At 38.8% G+C, this 21,327-nt stretch overlaps 1 protein-coding gene across 2 annotated transcripts; it reads left to right on the forward strand.

Annotated features, from left to right (window-relative positions):
* The first annotated feature begins 6,551 nt into the window (after positions 1-6,551).
* On the forward strand, positions 6,552-11,101 carry LOC104798667 (UPF0307 protein BPP3887). Of its 2 annotated transcripts, XM_010520839.2 has the most exons (6): positions 6,552-6,911; positions 7,040-7,088; positions 7,186-7,237; positions 7,617-7,786; positions 7,991-8,104; positions 10,780-11,101. In XM_010520839.2, the coding sequence occupies exons 1-6, from the start codon at positions 6,553-6,555 to the stop codon at positions 10,954-10,956; spliced, it is 921 nt and encodes a 306-aa protein (XP_010519141.1). In that variant the 5' UTR covers position 6,552; the 3' UTR covers positions 10,957-11,101. The 2 variants fall into 2 exon arrangements, with proteins under 2 accessions (XP_010519141.1, XP_010519143.1); XM_010520841.2 differs by lacking the exon at positions 7,991-8,104.
* Positions 11,102-21,327: the final 10,226 nt, after the last annotated feature.

Raw genomic sequence — 21,327 nt, forward strand, 5'->3', positions numbered from 1 at the left:
AGTCAGGAACTGTCTTCCTTTCACCTCTACTCACTCTTTCTTCTGTTCTATATGTTCCATCGTTTCATTTTAATTTACTTAGCATCAGCTCTCTTACCAAACACACTTCTTACTCTGTGACTTTCTCTGCTGATGCTTACTCTATTCAGGACCTTTCTCGGGGGTTGACGATTGGCAAGGGTAGCCGTCGCCATGACCTTTATCTTCTGGACATGGATCCTCTCCCGCTTCCTCCTGTTTTGGTTTCTTCTTCAGTTTGCAATAATACTCCTTCCGCTGGTTTCGATGTCTGGCATCACCGTCTTGGTCATCCGTCCGATATCAAGATTCATGGTCTTGCTGGCTTGGATCAACTTCGTTTTTCTGTTTCTTCATCAAATAAATCTCATTGTGATGTTTCCCCTTTGGCAAAACAAAAGTCTTTATCATTTCCGCATTCTCCTCATTTGTCTTCTCATCCTTTTGATTTGTTGCATCTAGACATTTGGGGTCCGTTCCATACACCAACGGTGGATGGTCATCGGTACTTTTTCTCGATTGTTGACGATTGCACACGGGTCACTTGGGTTTACCTCTTAAGTAATAAAAGCGACGTTGCTGTCAAGTTTCCTCATTTCATTGCTCTTGTTACTACTCAGTTTTCCGCATCTATTAAATCTGTTCGTTCCGATAATGCTCCGGAACTAACCTTTACTGAGCTTCTTCTCGCGAAAGGCATCACACATTTTTTCTCATGTCCGTATACGCCTCAACAAAACTCTGTTGTTGAGCGTAAACATCAACATATTCTCAACGTCGCTAGATCCCTTCTTTTTCAGTCTAATATCCCGCTACCTTATTGGGGAGATTGCATTACTTTGGCTGTCTACCTAATCAATCGGACACCGACTCCTCTCCTTCAAAATCGATCTCCTTTTGAACTTCTTACCAAATCTAAACCTTCTTATTCTCACCTCCGTGTCTTTGGTTGTTTATGTTACGCCTCAACACTCATAAAAGATCGACACAAGTTCTCCCCTAGAGCCAAACCGGCTGTGTTCCTTGGTTATCCGCCTGGAATAAAAGGGTATAAACTTCTGGATTTGGAATCCAATTCGGTTTTCATTTCTCGTAATGTCGTCTTTCATGAGTCAATTTTTCCTTTCAAACAATCTGTTCAAAATCATATTACAACAGATTTTTTCTCAGAATCTGTTTCGCCTTTTTTTATTTATGATGCCCCTTCTGTGTCTTGTTCTGCTCAGCCTCTTTTTCTCTCACCGTCCACTTCACCTTCCCCTCCTTCTTCCGCTTCTTCATCATTTATTCCTTCTGTTAGTTCCCCCTTGTCTTCTTCTGAGACTTCACCAATATCAGAGAACAATGGTTGACCTGTCAGACAAACCCGACCTCCGGCTTTTCTTTCGGATTACCATTGCTATATGCTTACCAATGCCCGAACCCCCTCTGAATACGAGAAATCGCCTTACCCTCTGTCCTCTTGTTTATCCTATGATCGTCTTCACCCTACCTATCGTCATTTTGCCTTGTCCATCTGTGTCATACCTGAACCCAAAACCTATGCCTCGGCTGCTAAGTACCCTCAGTGGCGAGATGCTATGCAGCTGGAGTTGGCGGCTCTGTCTCAGAATAACACATGGTCTGTCTGCTCGTTGCCTGATGGTAAACGTCCAATTGGCTGCAAATGGGTGTTTAAGACGAAGTTCAATCCCGATGGCACCGTCGAACGTTTTAAAGCTCGATTAGTCGCTAAAGGATTCACACAAGTCGAAGGTATAGATTTTTTGGACACTTTCAGTCCCGTGGCTAAGATTACGACAGTCCGTACTCTTCTTGCTTTGGCTGCTGCACAGGGTTGGTTTTTACAGCAAATGGATGTTTCGAATGCATTTTTAAATGGCGAGCTTACTGAGGAAATTTATATGCATCTTCCTCCTGCCTATGCTGATCTTAAGGGGGAGTCAGTACCGACTGGTTCCGTATGTAAACTTCATCGATCTCTTTACGGCCTAAAGCAAGCCTCCCGCCAGTGGAATCTGCGCCTTACCCCGGTTCTTCTGGATTCTGGTTTTACACAGTCCACAGGTGACAATTCTTTGTTCACAAAGGTAATTGGTGCTCGGGTTGCTGCAATTCTGGTTTACGTCGATGATTTACTTATTACAGGGAATGATGCTCAGTTGATCAGTGAGTTAAAGGCTTCTCTTCACTCGAATTTCCAGCTCAAAGATCTCGGAGATATGCGTTATTTTCTTGGGATAGAGATTGCTCGATCGAAGGATGGAATTTTTCTCTGTCAAAGGAAGTACACATTGGAATTGCTTGAAGAATTTGGGATGTTAGCGTGTAAGCCTCTCTCCTGTCCGATGGAGTTTGGTCTGAAACTCGGACAGGATTCAGGCGATCTTTTGCCTGATCCCACACATTATCGTGCATTGCTTGGGAAACTCATCTACTTATCTATTTCATGCCCAGACATCAGTTTTAGTGTGACGAAACTCAGTCAATACATGTCTGAACCTCGTACGTCTCACTTGCAAGCTGCGTATCGCGTCCTTCGCTACCTAAAGACCTCTCCGGGACATGGCCTTTTTTATCCTTCGAAGTCTGACCTTCGTCTAAGTGCATACACGGATGCTGACTGGGCCGCTTGCCCGGACTCTCGCCGCTCCGTCACTGGGTTTTGTATTTTCTTAGGAGACTCGCTTGTCTCTTGGAAGGCAAAGAAACAACCGACTATATTCCGCAGCTCCGCTGAAGCCGAATACAGGGCCATGGCCCAAACCACGTGCGAATTAGTATGGCTGGATTCTTTGCTTCGGGACTTGCGTGTTGAATGTAGTCGGCCTGTCTCCTTATACTGTGATAATCAATCGGCGATCCACATAGCGAATAATCCCGTTTTTCATGAACGGACTAAGCACATCGAGCTTGATTATCACTTTGTTCGAGAACGGGTTAATTCGGGTTTCCTCAAACCTCTGCATGTTTCTTCGCATGACCAGCTTGCCGATATTCTGACGAAACCTGTTCTCGTGGAACCTTTCCGACGTTTGCTTGGCAAGATGGGTATACATTGCATCTATACTCCATCTTGAGGGGGAGTGTTACAGGTTGTTATGGTTGTTCTATCTATACAGATTTTATTCTTATCACTTATAACTGATGTATAGGAAAGTTTGTTTATTTCTTCCTGTATATAAGTTCTTTACCGATCGCATATATGAATACAAGGAAAACTTTTCCACTTTGACTTTCTCTAAAAACATACTCCTCTGTTTCTCCCTGTTTTGGCCGTCCGTAACAGAGCACTACCATTGCTCCTGTTATTAGTGTTGTTATCAGAAAAACCAGGTGTCAGAAAGCACGTGAGATAGGTCTAAAGATCATAGAAGAAGAACATGCTGAACAATTTGCGAGATGTACGACTATGTTCTTGTGCTTCATCAGTCAAATCCTGGATCAACCGTCATTTTAGGGACTCAAAATGATGTATTTCAAAAATTCTATATCTGCTTTAATGCTTTGAAAGACGAATGGAAGACGACATGTCGACCTATATTGCATCTTGATGGAACGTTTCTTAGAGGATAGATGAAAGGTGAATTATTAACAACAGTTGGAAGAGACGCGGATGACTAAATCTATCTCGTTGCTTGGGCGATTGTTGATGTTGAGAACAAAATTAATTGGGAATGGTTTTTGACACTTTTGGTGGATGATTTGAATTTAGGAGTTGGACAAGGCTTTACAATGGTTTCAGATCAACAAAAAGGACTTATTCACACTATGAAAAATGTATTGCCATATGCGGAGCATAGGATGTGCACTAAACACATCTATGAAAATTGGAAGAAGAAACACAAAGGTTCTGAAAATAAGATATTTTTTTGGAAGGCGACTAAAGCATATAATCAAGTCATGTTTGATAAATGGCTCAAGGATTTAAAGATTTTATCACCAACAGCATATGAAGACCTAATGCATTATTCTATATTTCATTGGTCGATGTATATTTCTATTATTCATCTATATTTAAATTATCTTTTTATATCTCGATTTTTTTCTATGTTGGTTTAATTTGTTATCATTTGTGTAGGTGTTCTTTCACAGAATTTGCAAAGTGTGATGCAGTCGAAAATAACATGGGAGAGACATTCAATTCTACAATTAAAGATGCCCATGAAAAGCCAATTGTAGAAATGCTAGAAACTATCCGGAGGCAAGTGATAACAAGTAATTTGGTTAAGATGCAAGTTAGCCAAAGTTGGCTTGAGAGAATAACACCAAGAGCTAAAAGTCTTGTCAACAAACAAAAACAACGTGCTATCAAATGCATATCGTGTGGCTGTGGAGGAGGGCATTATGAAGTTGATCATAAATAGAAAAGTTTTCGAGTTAACATTAGAGGAGATGTTTCATGTAGCTGTCGAGCATATGAGATCAGTGGGATTTCTTGTTGCCATATCATTTCTACATTATGGGATGATACGATGGGAAATGGGCAACCCGAAGATTTGGTTTCAGATTCGTTTACTACTGATCATTGGAAAATATGTTATCAGAGTTTGATGCAACCGATTAACGGAATAAATTTATGGCCGTGCTCAAACATAAAAGTGGAAGCATCTTTAGAAAGGAAAATGCCTGGGAGACCTAAAAAGAAGAAAAGAATGCGCGATCCGTATGAAACCTCAGAAAGCTCTTTATCGCATCATGAGAGAGTTATGGTAAGATCTATAAACTGTTATTCATCCTTTTTATTTTTTTATTAACATATATAATTTGTATTATATAGAGATGTAGTCGTTGCCAACAATTTGGACACAACATACGAACTTGTCAGGCAACAAATACTAACTTACCTTTACGAAACGAGAAAAGGCCAGTCGGACGTCCACGAAAGAATCAGATATTTTATCTATTCTTCTAATGAATTTCTACTGTTAATTTTAAAAATTCAGTTATATAAATTAAATGTGATTTAGGTTGAGAAGACTAATACCTACAATCACATGGAAATGAACATGAGGAAACAAATTTATTAAGTCTGAATCATAAGGGTTGTGATGATATTTTGGCGACAATTTCAAACACTATATTTGGGTAAGGTGAATTATATTTTTGTTTTATTTGTATTAGTAAGACTTTGGTAATACTTTTTTAAAACTTATTTAATGAAAAATTAATGTTTTTTTTGGTAAATATAAAAAATTAATGTTGTTTGTAGAGAGACAATTGGAGATGATATATGTTTGGATCAACGGGTGATTGGTGGCATGAGAGATAATACCGTTCTTTCTTCAACTTTGTTCAAAGAATGTGAATGCACCAAATTGAAAGTCTCACGAAGAAAAATCTAAATTGAAAATTAGTCATATTTACGTAGTATTCTGTGTTATTGAATCTTTTAAAACTATGTTTTTTTCGTTTTCTATTCCAACTTCATTGAATATACTAGGCGAGACCCGCGCATCACGCGGGTGTTTTTTTTATTTTATTATAAAGATTTTATATATAGATTTAGTAAAAAAATATATATATTATTTGTTTGATTTAGAGGAAGTATTATCATAATATTAAATTGTTGTAAAATATGTATTTAAATAAGTAAAAAAGTGAGATTGTGTTTGTCCCTACAATTTTCCAACCTAATTTAAGTCCAATTACATTTTATTTTAATGCAAACAAACCCATCAATTACCCCATTAGCCAATAGCCAACATATTACAATTATTTTACTTTTACCACTCAAAACGCTAAATAATATTTGATTTCTTTTATAATATCAGCATAAGACTCTAACACAACATTACAAAAAAAAAGGGTACTTGAACATGGAATGAACAAAACTTCAATTCAATAGAAAGAGCACAGAAAAAACAAAATAACAATCTTAAAAAAGAGATATATCATCCTAGCAAAGATCCTCAAGAAGAAACGAGAGAACTTGGATGTGAGTTAGGATGACGATCGGTCATCTCGCAGTCTTTGAGCTCTCGTAGGCTTTCCATATTTTCACCTACAAGCCTTCGATATGTGCTCAAAAGCATTCGCATCAATTCACAAAGCAAACACTATAAATTTACAAAAAAGAAAATAATTGAAAGAAAGGGCAATGAAAAATCAGCAAAGAAATGAAACGAGTGCGTGATTAAATTTACAGAAAATGCACGAAAACCCACTGGATTTTGATCGATTTAGGACTAAATTCAACAGAAAATGAAAACAACATTATGGATTTCAAACTAAAAAATTACGAAAGCGAGAGGAAATCGAATTCATCAGACGAATTGGACTATTGCATCACAGATCTCAGACGACCGTCGTGAGAATTTGTAATCCAATCTCATCATTTGATACATACAAAAAAAAAGAACAAACAGAAGAACACAGAGCTTGCAAGAAGAGAGCAACCATAAAGACCAGGTTTCCGGCGAGGTTTTATAAGCACTTGATTCTGGCATTAGGGTTTTACGAAAATTACTGTGCTGCCCTCCATAGTTTTAGGAATTTACAATTTTGCCATTACATTGAAACGTCATCGTTTTCATGCCGATGAGGCAATTTTCGCCGCAGCTTCACCATCACTTCTCTAACCGAGCAACGCACCATCAATTCGTCTCTCAGTTGCCTCCTCCGCCGTCGCTGTCTACTGTCCTTCTATTCACTTCTTACTCCACTGCGTCGTCTCTGCCTCGCCGTAGATTCAACCTCCGGAAACGCCATCCTCCACCGGCGGAAGCTCTCGTTCCGACGGTTATTGTAGAAGAAGCTGGCGGCGATGACGATATCGGTGAGTCCGACGCGAAGAAGAGCCGTAACCTGCGGAAGCGCGAAGCTCGCCGTGCAGTCCGATGGGGTATGGAACTTGCTTCCTTCTCCAACGATCAGATCAAGCGGATCCTGAGGTGAGTTATCTGAATTTTTCGGAAGAATTTCATCGCGGCAATGACATGGAATTTCGCCGAAAGTTTGTAGTTTAAGTAATTGAATCTCTTCTCGAACCTGTTATTTTTCTGCGTTTTGTGGAAGAAAGAGCTGCGTCGCTTGAAGAAGATGTTTACGACGCATTGATGCTTGCGAAGGTATTGCTATTGTTGCTTTGTAATCTCTGCTATCTTGGTGTCTCTGATGATTTGATTTTGGGATCTTGAAGACAAGGTGTTTGTGTTTTGGTCGCAGAGACTAGGCCCAGATGTTCGAGAAGGAAAGCGGAGACAGTTCAACTATATCGGTGAGAACTTTTGTTTCCTCACATAGTCATGTTTGAATGGACACTGCATTTCTCACGGGAACTCCACAAATTGTGAAGTTCTGTTCCCTGTACGTTCCAAGTTCTCCGGTATAACAATGAGTTCTAAATAGAATTTTCTTATTATTTTCACTGAATGTTGCATAATTACACTGTTTAAAAGGCATCGACTCGGTGTTCAGCAAATTCGAAATCATGTGTTTGGACAGCAATATTAACTCATGTCAGTTTGTTAGGAAATTTATGTTTTAATCCATGGCATAGAACTTTGACAATTCAGGGCTCTTGCTTTGAATCATTTCTTCATAGTTTTGTCTTGTGTGTGATAGTTTATGATTATGTGTTGGTAAATTGGTATCAGGGAAGTTGTTGCGTGAAGTGGAACCTGATTTGATGGATACTTTGATCCATGCTACAAAGAACGGTGATCAAAGAACGCTTCAGGCACTGGTTAGTTCAGCAAAAAATAATATGGATGATGTTGGAGGTGAAAATGATGATGTAGAAACAGACTCTGAAGATGAAGTAGAGGTAAGCTTAAACGTCCTCTGTGATATATATGGAAGACAATGTCTAGCAGCTGTCGCGATTTGGACTATCTTATCACATTCTTTGTCTAGCCTTTTTCTGTTTACTGGTGGGCAAGAAGAATCTGGTTGTTTTTTGTACAACACTTATCGTCATATGTGATGTTGAAAGTACACAATTAATCACATTCGGAGGAACCATTTGCAGTGGTCAGACGAATACATCAGCGTGGCTGCTAGATGGTTTGATGGCCTGATTAGCCAGAATGTGAAAGTTACAAACGAAGTTTATTTGCTTCAGAGTGTTGATTTTGATCGGCAGGTTAGTAAAACACTGATAAGTACTACAGAAGGATTAGGGGCAAAGGTATGCAGCTAGTGTGGTGGTTGTTTGTGTGTGTAGATAGCATATAGGTGTTGACATTTGTTTGGCTGTTTTGTTAGTTGTTTCCTTAGGGTTGGTAGTAGTTAGAGGATTCTGTTAGGGAGGGGATTGTATAAAGAAAGGAGGAGGAGGGGGAAAGGGAAGGGGGATTTTCTGGTGGAGAACTGGGTGGGGAAGAGAGTAGGAGCCTCTCTCTAATCAAAGCTATCCGAAGTGTATGGTTTGGGTGTTCAATAAAGCTGCTGGAGTTTCTCTAAGGAGTGGTTCGAGCATCAGAACCTTAACAAATTGGTATCAGAGCAAGTCTGAGCCATGACGAAGAGCAACACGCAACGCTGGGAGCAATTGGAGGATACGGTCCATGACAGATGCGAGAAAATCGAAGAAACAATGGCAGATTTACAGAAGCAGTGTTCGAAAATGGATTACCTGGTGAAACAATGCTCGCGATTTGAGGCGATGGAGCAGATGCTGTCGAAGCTGTGTCGGTTGTTGGAAGCTGATTGCGATCGCCAGGATTCTTCTCCAGATTCGATTTCGCCGCCGGCTATAGGAGCTGACAGATCGCAATTCAATCGCGATCCAGAGCCGAAAGCCGATTGCGATCACGAACCGAAGATTCGTCCAGAGGTTCGAGAGGTGATTCTGCAGCCGAAAGACGAAGGCGATGTGCAGCAACAGGAGTGATTCATCGGAAACAACAGTTCGCACCTCAAGGTGATGCCGATCGCATCCGTCGATCGCATAGAGGCTAATCATGACCAGAACATACCGATTGGAGAATTGCCGATTGATCGTGACAAAGTCCCAAAGGTGCAGACAGCGGCTGGGTTTACAGATTCATGGGATAGGGGACTATCAAACAAAGTGCTTCCGAACCGAGTCGTCAGATCGAAGGAATCGCACTTGCGAAAGGTTGAAATGCCAGTCTTTGAAGGTAACAATGTTGTTGGTTGGATTACACGTGCTGAGAGTTATTTTGAATTAGGAGGCAGTAAGGAATTGGAAGGATTACGCTTGGCTTCGATGCGAGTTGAGGTGGAAAAGCAACTGAAGATACAGACACAACGATTGAAAGATGATGCTTTGCGTAGAGAAAGCTCGAACAGACTTCCAGATTTGTTGAAATTGGAAGAGTTGGAGCGAAATTCTCGATTGGTCCATGTCGGCGTTCCGCATCGAACGAAGACCAGGGAAGACTTCTACAGCCCTCTCTGTAACCACATCGTTGTCACCGACTCCGAACGCAAGGTTCAGATTTTCGGCGATGACATCGAGGTTCTGAATCAGTTTTACTCTAACATCGAGCAGGATTTATCACCGGCGGTTAGCCGTGACTTTCTCATCACTTACTGTAAAGCTTTATGCCAAACAAAGACGGAGAAAGCGAGGTTTGAAGAGAATAAGATTAGTGCTTGGAATATTCGAATTGAAACATTTTTTGCAATTGGAGGAGGTGCGGACAACGAGAAGCATCAATTGGCTGAAATAATAGATAGGAATGATAATGCTGGCGTGAATTCATGGTCCGGGTCAGTTTTAGAGTTTGGGGAAAAGGGGCTGTATACACGAGTTGACAGGGATTTGGACAAAAGTGCTGATTATGGAGAATTCATGGATAAGAAAAAACCTGTACCTGATGGGTGTGGGTGGAAGATGGTAAGGAGAGCCACGTGGTGGGGTGTAGTCATCATAACACACAAAAGTAAGGATAGTGGGAGAGAAAGGTTGGATGATGCTGTGTGGGTTGGAGAACGGTTATATTTTGATCAAAGTGGGAAAATTATAAGAGAGTTTGGTATGAAAATTCTGCAGAAAGTGGATTCCCATGAGGTGATGAAATTTGGTGCAAATTCACCGGGAACACAAATGTTGGAGGAGTTAAAACAGAGGTTGCAGTCAGCACAACAGAAGAGGAAGACTGGGGCTGATAAAGAGAGAAGAGATGTGGTATTTGAAGTGAGAGAAGGGGTGGAGTCCGAAGATGAAGCTGGTGGTGCAACCAAAAGAGATCAAGGATTTTAGCTTGAGGACAAGCTAAAGCTGAAGGGGGGAGTATTGATAAGTACTACAGAAGGATTAGGGGCAAAGGTATGCAGCTAGTGTGGTGGTTGTTTGTGTGTGTAGATAGCATATAGGTGTTGACATTTGTTTGGCTGTTTTGTTAGTTGTTTCCTTAGGGTTGGTAGTAGTTAGAGGATTCTGTTAGGGAGAGGATTGTATAAAGAAAGGAGGAGGAGGGGGAAAGGGAAGGGGGATTTTCTGGTGGAGAACTGGGTGGGGAAGAGAGGAGGAGCCTCTCTCTAATCAAAGCTATCCGAAGTGTATGGTTTGGGTGTTCAATAAAGCTGCTGGAGTTTCTCTAAGGAGTGGTTCGAGCATCAGAACCTTAACAAGTTCTTTGCTTGATGGGCTACAAAATTTTCTGGAATCTGCCGTCCTAAAATTTAAAATTGAAATGTATGGGTCTATAATGCATATTTTTAACAATAGAGGGGCCTCTGAGGAAGGTCAATAGTCTCTACAAGTTTGTCATATTCCAGAGCATCATTGTTTATTTATTTAGTCGTGACTCTTCTTCTGCCTTTGTTTTGATTTCATTGCCTTGACAGGAATTACGCAAGCTTGTTCGGAATCTGCGTTTGGCTCAAGAGCGACGTAAATCTGTAACCGAGGAGACTGAGAAGAAAATCAGTGCTGCTGTTGTGGCCGCCGAAAAGTCCCTTACCCGTTTCCTCTATTCCCTGGCAAAACAAGTGCAGGGTGGACAGAGTGATTCGTACTTGTAGATAATAAGTTGCAACTTTCATTTGCTATATTTTCTGCATGTCTGTTGCTCCATTGCATAATTCTTCTGTATTTGATTTAGTACAAACAGCAAATTACATCATTTTTCTTAGGAGGTCGTAATGATATCTAGGTACGGTGAGAATATTTATTCTGCATTTCTCATTGAGAGTAGGATGAGTTTGTTCAAGGATGTATCGCTAGTATACAATTTGCATTCATCAGTCGTAGTGTCACGCACTCTGCTAGCTTAAGATCTGATAAGTACTATAGAATGATTAGGGGTAAAGGTACGCAGCTAGTGGGGTGGTTGTTTGTTTGTGTAGATAGCATATAGGTGTTGACATTTGTTTGGCTGTTTTGTTAGCTGTTTCGCTAGGGTTGGTAGTAGTTTGAGGATTCTGTTAGGGAGGGGATTGTATAAAGAAAGGAGGAGGAGGGGGAAAGGGGATTAGGGATTTTCTGGTTGAGAATTGGGTGGGGAAGACGAAGAGAGTAGGAGCTCTCTCTAATCAAAGCTATCCAAAGTGTACCTGGTTTGGAGTTCAATAGAGCTACTGGAATTCCTCTAAGGAGCTGTTGAGAATTCTGAACCCTAACAAATTGGTATCAGAGCAAGTCTGAGCCATGACGAAGAACAACACGCAACGTTGGGAGCAATTGGAAGATACGGTCCATGACAGATGCGAGAAAATCGAAGAAACAATGGCAGATCTACAGAAGCAGTGTGCGAAAATGGATGAGCTGCAAAAACAATGTTCGAAAATCGATTCGATGGAGCAAATGTTGGAAAAACTGTGTCGAATGGTCGATGGGATCCAAAATCGTCAGGGATCTGGTCCTGAGACGATTCCGCCACCGATAACAAGTCAGGAAAGATCGCAAGGTGTTCGCGACACAAGTCCGAGAACTAGTGGCAATCCAGAGCCGCAAATTGTAGAGGATCGAGTACAGGAGGTTGAACAAGAGAGTAAGGATCCGATTCCAAAGACAGAAGCGGATAATGAATCGTGTCATCAAGAACGATTCATTGGGAGCAGTAATTCGCATTTCAAACAAATGGAGATGCCAGTATTCGAAGGTATGAATGTTAACGCCTGGATTACAAGAGCAAAAAGATACTTTGATATGGGACGTTGTTCAGAGAGTGAGAAGCTGAGATTTGCGGCCATGAGCATTGACAGACATGTGTTGAGCTGGTACGATTACCAGAATGGGAAGAATCCATTCCGAGATTGGACTGATGTAAGAGCGAGGATGATAAAAAGGTTCGGAGAAAAAAAAATAGGTTCACCGTTCGACAGACTGCTCTCTTTGCGACAAACAGGTACGATTGAGGAATATCTCTGTGATTTTGAGGAATTGTTAGCTCAAGTACCGCACACACCAGATCCTATGATAGATAGCACGTTTAAGAATGGATTGAAACCTGAAATCAAGGAGATCTTACAAGTGTTTCGACCAAAAGGGATGGATGAGATTGTAGATGTGGCATTGAGCATTGAGGGAAGCAAGCTCAGTACTGTTTGCATGGAGAACTGGGGAGAGGAGAGCAAGAATATGAGATCAGAAAATTTAGGTTCAATGTTTAGGACGATGTCATTGTCAACGGGGATTCAGAGCAAGCTGCAAAGTCAGCTGTCAAGAAACAACTCTCAAGAGAAAGGGAAACAGATAATGGGAGAGGAAAACAAATGCTGAAAGTGCAGGACAGGAAAGGAAATCGACATACAAGAGGATGTCAGATGCAGAGTTTGAAGAGAAGAGAAGGAAAGGAATGTGCTTCAGATGTGATGAAAAGTTCTTTGTTGGTCACAAATGTAAGCAGAAAGAATTGCAAGTTATCTTGGCAGAAGAAGAGACAAGTCAGGCAGTGGAAGGGAGAGAAGGGGTGGAGTCCGAAGATGAAGCTGGTGGTGCAACCGAAAGAGATCAGGGATTTTAGCTTGAGGACAAGCTAAAGCTGAAGGAGGGAGTATTGATAAGTACTATAGAATGATTAGGGGTAAAGGTACGCAGCTAGTGAGGTGGTTGTTTGTTTGTGTAGATAGCATATAGGTGTTGACATTTGTTTGGCTGTTTTGTTAGTTGTTTCGCTAGGGTTGGTAGTAGTTAGAGGATTCTGTTAGGGAGGGGATTGTATAAAGAAAGGAGGAGGAGGGGGAAAGGGGATTAGGGATTTTCTGGTTGAGAATTGGGTGGGGAAGAGAGTAGGAGCCTCTCTCTAATCAAAGCTATCCAAAGTGTACCTGGTTTGGAGTTCAATAGAGCTGTGTTGGAATTCCTCTAAGGAGCTGATGAGAATTCTGAACCCTAACAAGATCTTAGCTAAAGTGTGACTCAAGATATTGCAGACCCGAGTTTATGTTGTCTGGTTCAATAGTTCGGTTTGTTTTAGTGTTGGTTTGTATTTGGTTATTGCAGAACTTGTTAGCCCTGTTATTTGTCAGTTTTTTTATTTGTAACTGCATTAGTCAGTTTCTTTGATGTAGTTATATGGGTGGTTGTTGTAAGTTTAATGAATGTTAATGCAGAAAGTTTCAGAAAAAAATAGAGTCCGAAACAGAATTGATCATTTATTCATTCACGAGTTTGATTAGTACCCAAGAAAGTGTTCTGGTGTAGAGGAGAATTCGATTTGCAACAGTGGTATCAGAACTGCGTTGTTCTTCAAGGGACTGTGTGGAAGTTGTTTTCGAAATGGATCAAAGTGACGCTCTTAGAAAGTTACAAGGAAAGTAAATGCCATGGCCTACATATTGTTGGTTGTGTCTCCTTCGATCTTCACAAAGATTATGAAACTGGAGAGTGCCAAGGAAATATGAGACTTGTTGAAGGAGTATGAAGGAGAAGGAATAAAGGTCATGAATTTACTTCGAGACTTTGAGAGATAGGAAATGAAAACAAATGAAACAGTGAATGAGTTTATAGACAGATTGGTTGGCATTGCAAACTAGATCCGGATCTTGGGTACAAATGTGGGTGATGAGAAGATAGTGAAGAAGGTTATGGTTTCAGTGCCAGAGAGTTTCGAGGCTACTCTGGCTTCGTTTGAGAACATTAAGGACTTGAAAATTTTGAAGTTGTCTGAGGTTCTTAGTCCTATTCAAGTTTAAGAGCAGAGACATTAAATAAGGAATGAGGAGGCCATCAAAAGAGCATTGAAAGCAGAGGTGAAGGGAAATAGTACATGAAAGGGTAAGTAGAAGCAAAAGCAGAATGTAGAAAATCAGAACAAACAAGAAGGTACATCCGAAAAAGCAAATGCATGCGAGAACTATCCTGAACTCTATTGTGTTATATTGTGATAAAATGGTGTGGTACAAGCCAAAGAATCTAAATTACATCAATGATCCAAAACACATATTTAGACGCTTTCACTTGATAAAGGAAATTATAGATAGATGAGATATATAAATTTGTAAAATATCAACGGAGATAACATTGCTAATCTATTGACGAAATTCCCCCCATCGTCGAAGGATGAGGGTCATGTCATTAGATACTTAGTAGATCATAATTAGATCAAGTGAGGGATTGTTGGTTTTGCATAGAGAATTGATTCATCCCAAGTTGGTGCTCTAAAGAGAAATCTTAATTTTGCATAGACAATTGACTCACCCCCAGTTGGTTTTGTACAGACAATTGAATCGACAGAGTTATTCAACTTGGCCGAGTCAATCTCTAAAGGAAAATCGAGATTTGTACAGTCAGTTGACTTAGCCCGAGTCAATTGCAGCTCGGCCCGAACTGATGCCCAAAGTTGTGATTTTTTCGGAAAAAAATTGTCGGTCTTTGCGTCCATTCTTTTATGTCTCTTAGTTTTTATTTATGGAGAATGAACAAGTTTGTATATGACATGTTAATGCAAGGAAAGAACACCAAGAGAAGATTCAACATCTAGAAGATCTCAGATAAAAAGAGAAACATGCCAATATAAAGAAAGGGAAGGAACAACCAGCAAAGGAATGACTTGCAAGAGAAAATGAAACATGCCATTGAAGAAAAATGGAAAGAGTAAGCAAAAGGAATGAAGATAAAGAAAAGGAAAAACAAATATGATGAAACGAAATGGAAACCCTATGCAGGGGGCTGAGCATAAATACAGAGGCGTGCACAATAGAAGAGATCACCCAAGGAGAGAGAGAGTGTTTGAGTCGTGAAAGCTTTGGGCATAAACATATTTGTATGGGAAACACGGGTGAGTGATACTTGAGATAGAGTGAAGTGTATCTGAGGGGGAGCCTTCAAATAACAGGCGAACCGCTCAAAGGGTCTAGACGAGTCTAGGGTTACACGGGGTGTGCGAGGCACACATAGTGTATGAGCTGATAGAAATTTGATTTGTCTAATTCTCCTCAAAGTGTCCACGTGAACCACGTTTTCCGCTCTTTCCTATAAAATATAAAAACATCGAAATCGGAGTAAAATTATACTCGGTAAAGCCTATAAACATATAAATATCATAAAATATAATATATATATTATACAAAAATATATAAATATATACATATCATCAATTGGAGTAATAAATTCTGCACTTTCAAGGAATTAAAGCTTCTAACAAGGTTGGCTACCAAAAAAGGTGATGTTAAGTTGCAGTATTTGTTTTAAAGATATAAAATTTTTATTACTGTGATATTAAATTGATTTTTAATTAATTAAAGATACATTTGAATGATTCCTTTTTATGCTATTGGTATGTGGTACTAGGTTGGCGCTTGTTAATGGATTGACGTTAGAAAGATATGGAGTTGAAGTTGATGAAGTGATCAACAATATATTTTTTTATCATTGTTTATAGGTTATAAGAATTATGTTATAAAGATTGTAACAATTTCTTTACATTTGGTTTTAATTTGAAGTTAATATCTATGCATATTGTTTTAGAGAAAATCTAAAAAAAAACATTCAACTTTCAAATGTTACAAAAAAAACACTGAACTTTTTATTTTATCAAATAAATATTAAAATTTTTAAATTTGACAAAACAAACACTTAACTCTTTTACGATTATCAAAATAAACAAAATGGCCGACGTGGCACAAGGAGATGCGAACACGTCAGATTATTTTACTTAGTTTTTTTACAATTGAAAAAAATTCATGTATTTTTTTGGATCACTAAAAAAGTTCAGCAATTTTTTGATAATCGCATAAAAGTTCATGTATTTTTTGGATCACTTAAAAAGTTCAGTGTTTTTTAGATTCCTTTTTAAAGTTTAATTTATTTGAAAACAAATAAAGTTCAGTGTTTTTTTTTATCAAATTTGAAAAGTTCAACTTTTTTTATTGGGATTTTCTCTTTTTTATATAGATAATTTTGGATCCGGTATTCGCAAGTACCCAGATTTCATATCGGATACTTGTAATCCGGGTATCGGGGACTTTCAAATCCAAATACAAATAATATAATATAATACCCGATTGATTCAGATCAAATCCGTATATCTTGAATTTTCAGGGTATCCGACCTATGTCCAAACCTAATTGGTATTCCCCGTAATTAGTTTTGTGCCTTGACATAGTCAAACGTCACCTTAGCACGGTGGTTATAAAGGCTATGCTCAGATATGCAACGAGTTATATGGTGGATCGTAGCGTATCAAGATGAAAATTTGTTTCTCCTTATTACATGATAGATATCGCTAGCCATTGGGTGGTTAATCATGTTGTAAATTGTTTGACCAAGTGATAACATCGATTTTGTATGATATTTTCCTATAGTTTTAGTTGCATTTCATCTATCTTTCCCTGTAAATCTAAGGATTATATGAAATTTTAAACACGAATACCGTTTTGTTTGCTCTTTGATGGAATTTCAGATATATTTGCGTATTTGGAATTTCAGGTATATACCGCGGATCTTAATTGGACCAAGATGACAGTCACAGACGAGTCATAGAAGACAAGCAGACAAGGACTGAGTTCAGAAGCCAATAACGAGATTTTAACCTCGATATCGAGGTCAGGCAAATCGACGTCAAAGGAACCTCGAGATTTTGATTCAACCAAAATATCGATGTTCCGTCAACATCGATATCGACGTTTCTACCACTTCGAAATCTAGCTTGAGCCAAAATATCGACGTTGTTACAACCTCGATATCGAAATTCCAACGTCGATATTTTCTATTTTTCTATAAAAACTACGGACGAGAGGGGGGTTCGCACAGTTTGCGATTTTTCACATGGACACACACATTTCGTCATTCTTCCACATTTTGGGAGGAGCCAAGGGATCATCACATCTCGGAGTTTAGATATTGAATTTATCATTCCTAAGTCCTCTTTCTCTATTGATATGATCATTGCCACGACATGTGAGTAGTTTGATTGCTTTAGGCTAGGGATTCTAGCCATGTTATTGAACTTAATATGATTATTGCATGTTTTAATTAGATTCGGTTCTATGAATTGATCGATATGCTTTTATCAAATCGATTACCTGTATGAATTGAACTTGGTTTAATTATTTGCAAAGGGATTTGGAATAGTTAAACCGAAATTTGTTCATAGGATAGATTCAATTAGTAATTATGAACGCATAGGGTAGACATGATAAGGAATTATTAATTCGATCTAGGAACAATGAAAGTGGACATTAATGCTTCTAGTGTGGATCTAGAGATGTGGAACCTGATAGAAAAATACTAGTTAGTGAATGAGAATCCCTGACCCTGACGCATTCTAGATTAGAAGTTAGAGTTTTCCGTACCGAAATAAAATTGGAATTCATTCTAAATCCTTTGAGACAGATCATATCATAGGTGAAACCCTGAATCTACAGTGTCTTTAAATATAGTTTTTCTTAATCAACCAACGATCTGCAATCAACCAATCTTCGCCATCGCTAGAATTAGAATTGTCATCACAATCACTCAGTCCCTATGTTCGACCCTGTTACTACAATAGATCAATATTCTTGCGGAATCGACTTAGTTTAAGTATTTTAGTACTTGACCAAAATCATTCACCTAGATCACCAAGCCATAGTTATCGGACATTTATATTGACAGATGATTAACGAATGAGAAAGCGGTTGAATTGGTTAAAGTTGATTGACATCTTGTCTTACGTTCGACAAGAATATATAGCGAGACAAAGGGACATTAGTTCAATGATATTGTAGGCACAATCGAGGTGATAACTCAGTTTAACGTGTGTAGTTGATATGTCTTGTTAGAGGTCACTATCAACGTGTACGGTGAAATACGATTTTATCATTACGACCCGTTAAATAGGGTTTATACCAGATTTATATATTTGATATATCAGTTATAGGTTCGGATATATTTTTTCGGCCTTATTTATTGCTCGGTTATATCTTTCAACAATTTGTTTGTATGTCACATCAGTTGATAAATGAATATCGTTCCTTTGGTTTCCTTTCTTCCATCCTATTCATATTCACCGATCTTATCCGCTATTCACTTACCATCATATACATGGTGATTAATATAGGATTCCAACGGTGAATAATTGGATTAGTTGATTTAGTTCATTTAGTCTGAATTAAAAAAAAGGAGATCTGTATTCAACAATTGATCAAATTTCATACAAATAAATTCTTGTAATATAAAATTTCTATTTTCAATTTTCATTGAGGTTATAGTACCTCAACAACCGCAAATATTTTTTTAATAATTAAATTAAGTCCTATAAATGTTGTAAATTTACCGATATACTTTATATAATAACCTTAATTTCTTTAATTCTGTTAATTAAATTAGCAATCATTTACAATGAATTGGGTGACAATATTTGTTTGACAGAGAACTAAAAAAATTAATGGAAAAATTTGCATAAATGTAAAAAAAAACGTCTTTGCATTCTGTACTTCTACTATTGTAATATTTGTATTCTATAATTTTTTAAGTTCAAATGATCATCATACCTTTCTATATTATTACAACCTGCAGATTTTCTGCATTTATAAAAAAACACTTGCATGCATTTCGTTTTCCTCCACACCCATGAAAAAAACACTTATATGGATTTTGTTTTCTTATATAAGTATAGAAAAACACTTGCATGAGTTTCGTAAAAACACACTTGCAGGTCAGCAGGTCAGCAGGTCATCACATCACAGGTTAGCAGGTCACCTGCTGCATGTGGCAGGTGACCTGCCGCATGTCGTAAGTCAACCGTGGCATATTGCAGGTGACCTGTCGCATATCGCAGGTGACCTGTCGTAGGCCGCATGTCACATACTGGAACCTGCCACCGTTTTCTATTTCAATTATTTTATCAAACACCTTGTATGCAGAAAATAAAAGGATCATATGAATACCACATAAAAAGAAATCAGACAGAAGAATATTTGTTTAGATGAGATAAACTATAAGAAATAGATAAAATAGAGAAAATATTAGAGAAAACAGAAGGACAAATCTCAAAACACATTGATTTCTAAAAGACAGATTATCACATAATCGCAGAGAGATATAGACGAGAAGATTTGGTCCAACCAGCAAAAGGATCGAGAGAATAGGTAAATGGACATAGTCGTAGTTACAGTTAATTATCTGATCACGTTTGCATTATGTTCAACGGTCGTAGTTATCGTTAATTATCTAGTCGTATTTGCATTATGTTCGTAGTATAATTACGATCGTAGTTATTTGGTCGTAGTGAAATCACGGTCGCAGTTATTTGGTCGTAGTGGAATCACGGTCGTAGTTATCTGGTCGTAGTGAAATCACGGTCGCAATTATCTGGTCGTAGTTATCTGGTCGCAGGCCGCAGGTGGCAGGTGACCTGCCGCAGACCGCATGTCATTTGCGACATATCACAGGTCATGTGTCGTAGGTCATCTGCCATAGGTTGTAGGTCATTTACCGCAGAGCACAGGTCATTTTTCACAGACGGCAGATCATATTTTACAGTTTTCTTTTACAGATATTTCATCAAACACCTTATGTGCATACAAAAAATGATCAGAATATCACAGAAAAACAAATCAACCAGAAGAGTATTTGAATAGATTAGATAAACTGTAAGAAATAGAGGAGATAGAGAAAATGTTGGAGAAAAATAAGATCAAATAGCAAAACGTACCGATTTCTAAAAGATAGTTTATCACAAAATCTTAGAAAAATACTCTGAAAGATAGTTCGGGTAATTAGAAGAAAAAAAAGTATAGTATACAAAAATTATTTTTGTGAGATATTTTGCAAATTTCGTTTTTTTTTTATATTTTGCCAACTGGCCTAAAATTAATATCAAAATTGCGAATCACATCATTTATCATTTATCAGTGATTGATGGTACATGTCCAAATAGCATTTTTATTATATTTTCCCATTTAGATTGTTTATATTCATGATTAATATGATTTATCTTATTGATCGTAGAATTTACTCTAACCAATTTGTTTTTCTATTGATTTTAGTATCATAGACTTGAATTTTCTAACCAATTTTGTTCATGATCATCTCTTCATCTGATTTCTTCCAACACGGATTCAAACAATTCAAATTCTATAACGTGCGTGATCGGGTTCTAACAAAATCATGCAGAGAAACCAGGCTCTGATACCACTGTTGGGTTTTTCTGGGATCTCATGAGCGAATCCTATTCCTAAGAGATCGGTTCTAGGGTTTGCGCAGCGGATGTAAAACAAAAATTGATAAAACCCTAAAACCTATCATGCATGATCTTGTAGAAACGTTAGAACGCTTACCTCAATCGATCCAGGGCCTGTTTCAATTGATGTGTTCGTCCGATCACTATAGGCAGGAAGAATACCTTGCCCTCTACACGTATCCACACCTCGGGATGGATTCCAACCTTTGGAACTTGTCTGCTAGGACACGAATCTTCTATTCGATGATGTGCTTTGAGAAAGAGAGATTTAGATCACTTCTTCAACCCTCTAGACTCTCCAAAAGGGTCTGAAAAGTTCTCTAGGTCGGCTCTTTAGTGTTAGGGTTCTATTTCTCCTCTTATTCAAGTGATTAACCCTAGATTCGGACTTTAAAATTAAATCCGAACCCCAGACCGAACGGACTGCTCATTAGTCCGTTCGGTCCGGACACTTGGTCCGTTCGGACCAGTTTCATAACTGGGTCCGTTCGAACTGATGGGTCAGTCCGTTCGGTCCAACACTTGGTCCGTTCGGACTGAACTCTCTAGTCCGTTCGGTCCAACAACTTGGTCCGTTCGAATTAGATGCTCCGGTCTGTTCGGTCTACTCCTAGACCGGACGGTCCGAACCTCTGTCCAGATTTTTCGACGTTTTTCTCGTGCATTTATCCTTCCCTGCGTGTGTGACCCTGTAGCCTCATTCGATATAGCAGTATATCCCGAAATCTCTATTCCGGACATACAAGTCATAGGCGGTCTCTAGCAAGACACTATGACTACCTATCTC

Source organism: Tarenaya hassleriana, unplaced genomic scaffold, assembly GCF_000463585.1.
Source record: "Tarenaya hassleriana unplaced genomic scaffold, ASM46358v1 Cleome56, whole genome shotgun sequence".
In the NCBI taxonomy this organism is placed as follows: domain Eukaryota; kingdom Viridiplantae; phylum Streptophyta; class Magnoliopsida; order Brassicales; family Cleomaceae; genus Tarenaya; species Tarenaya hassleriana.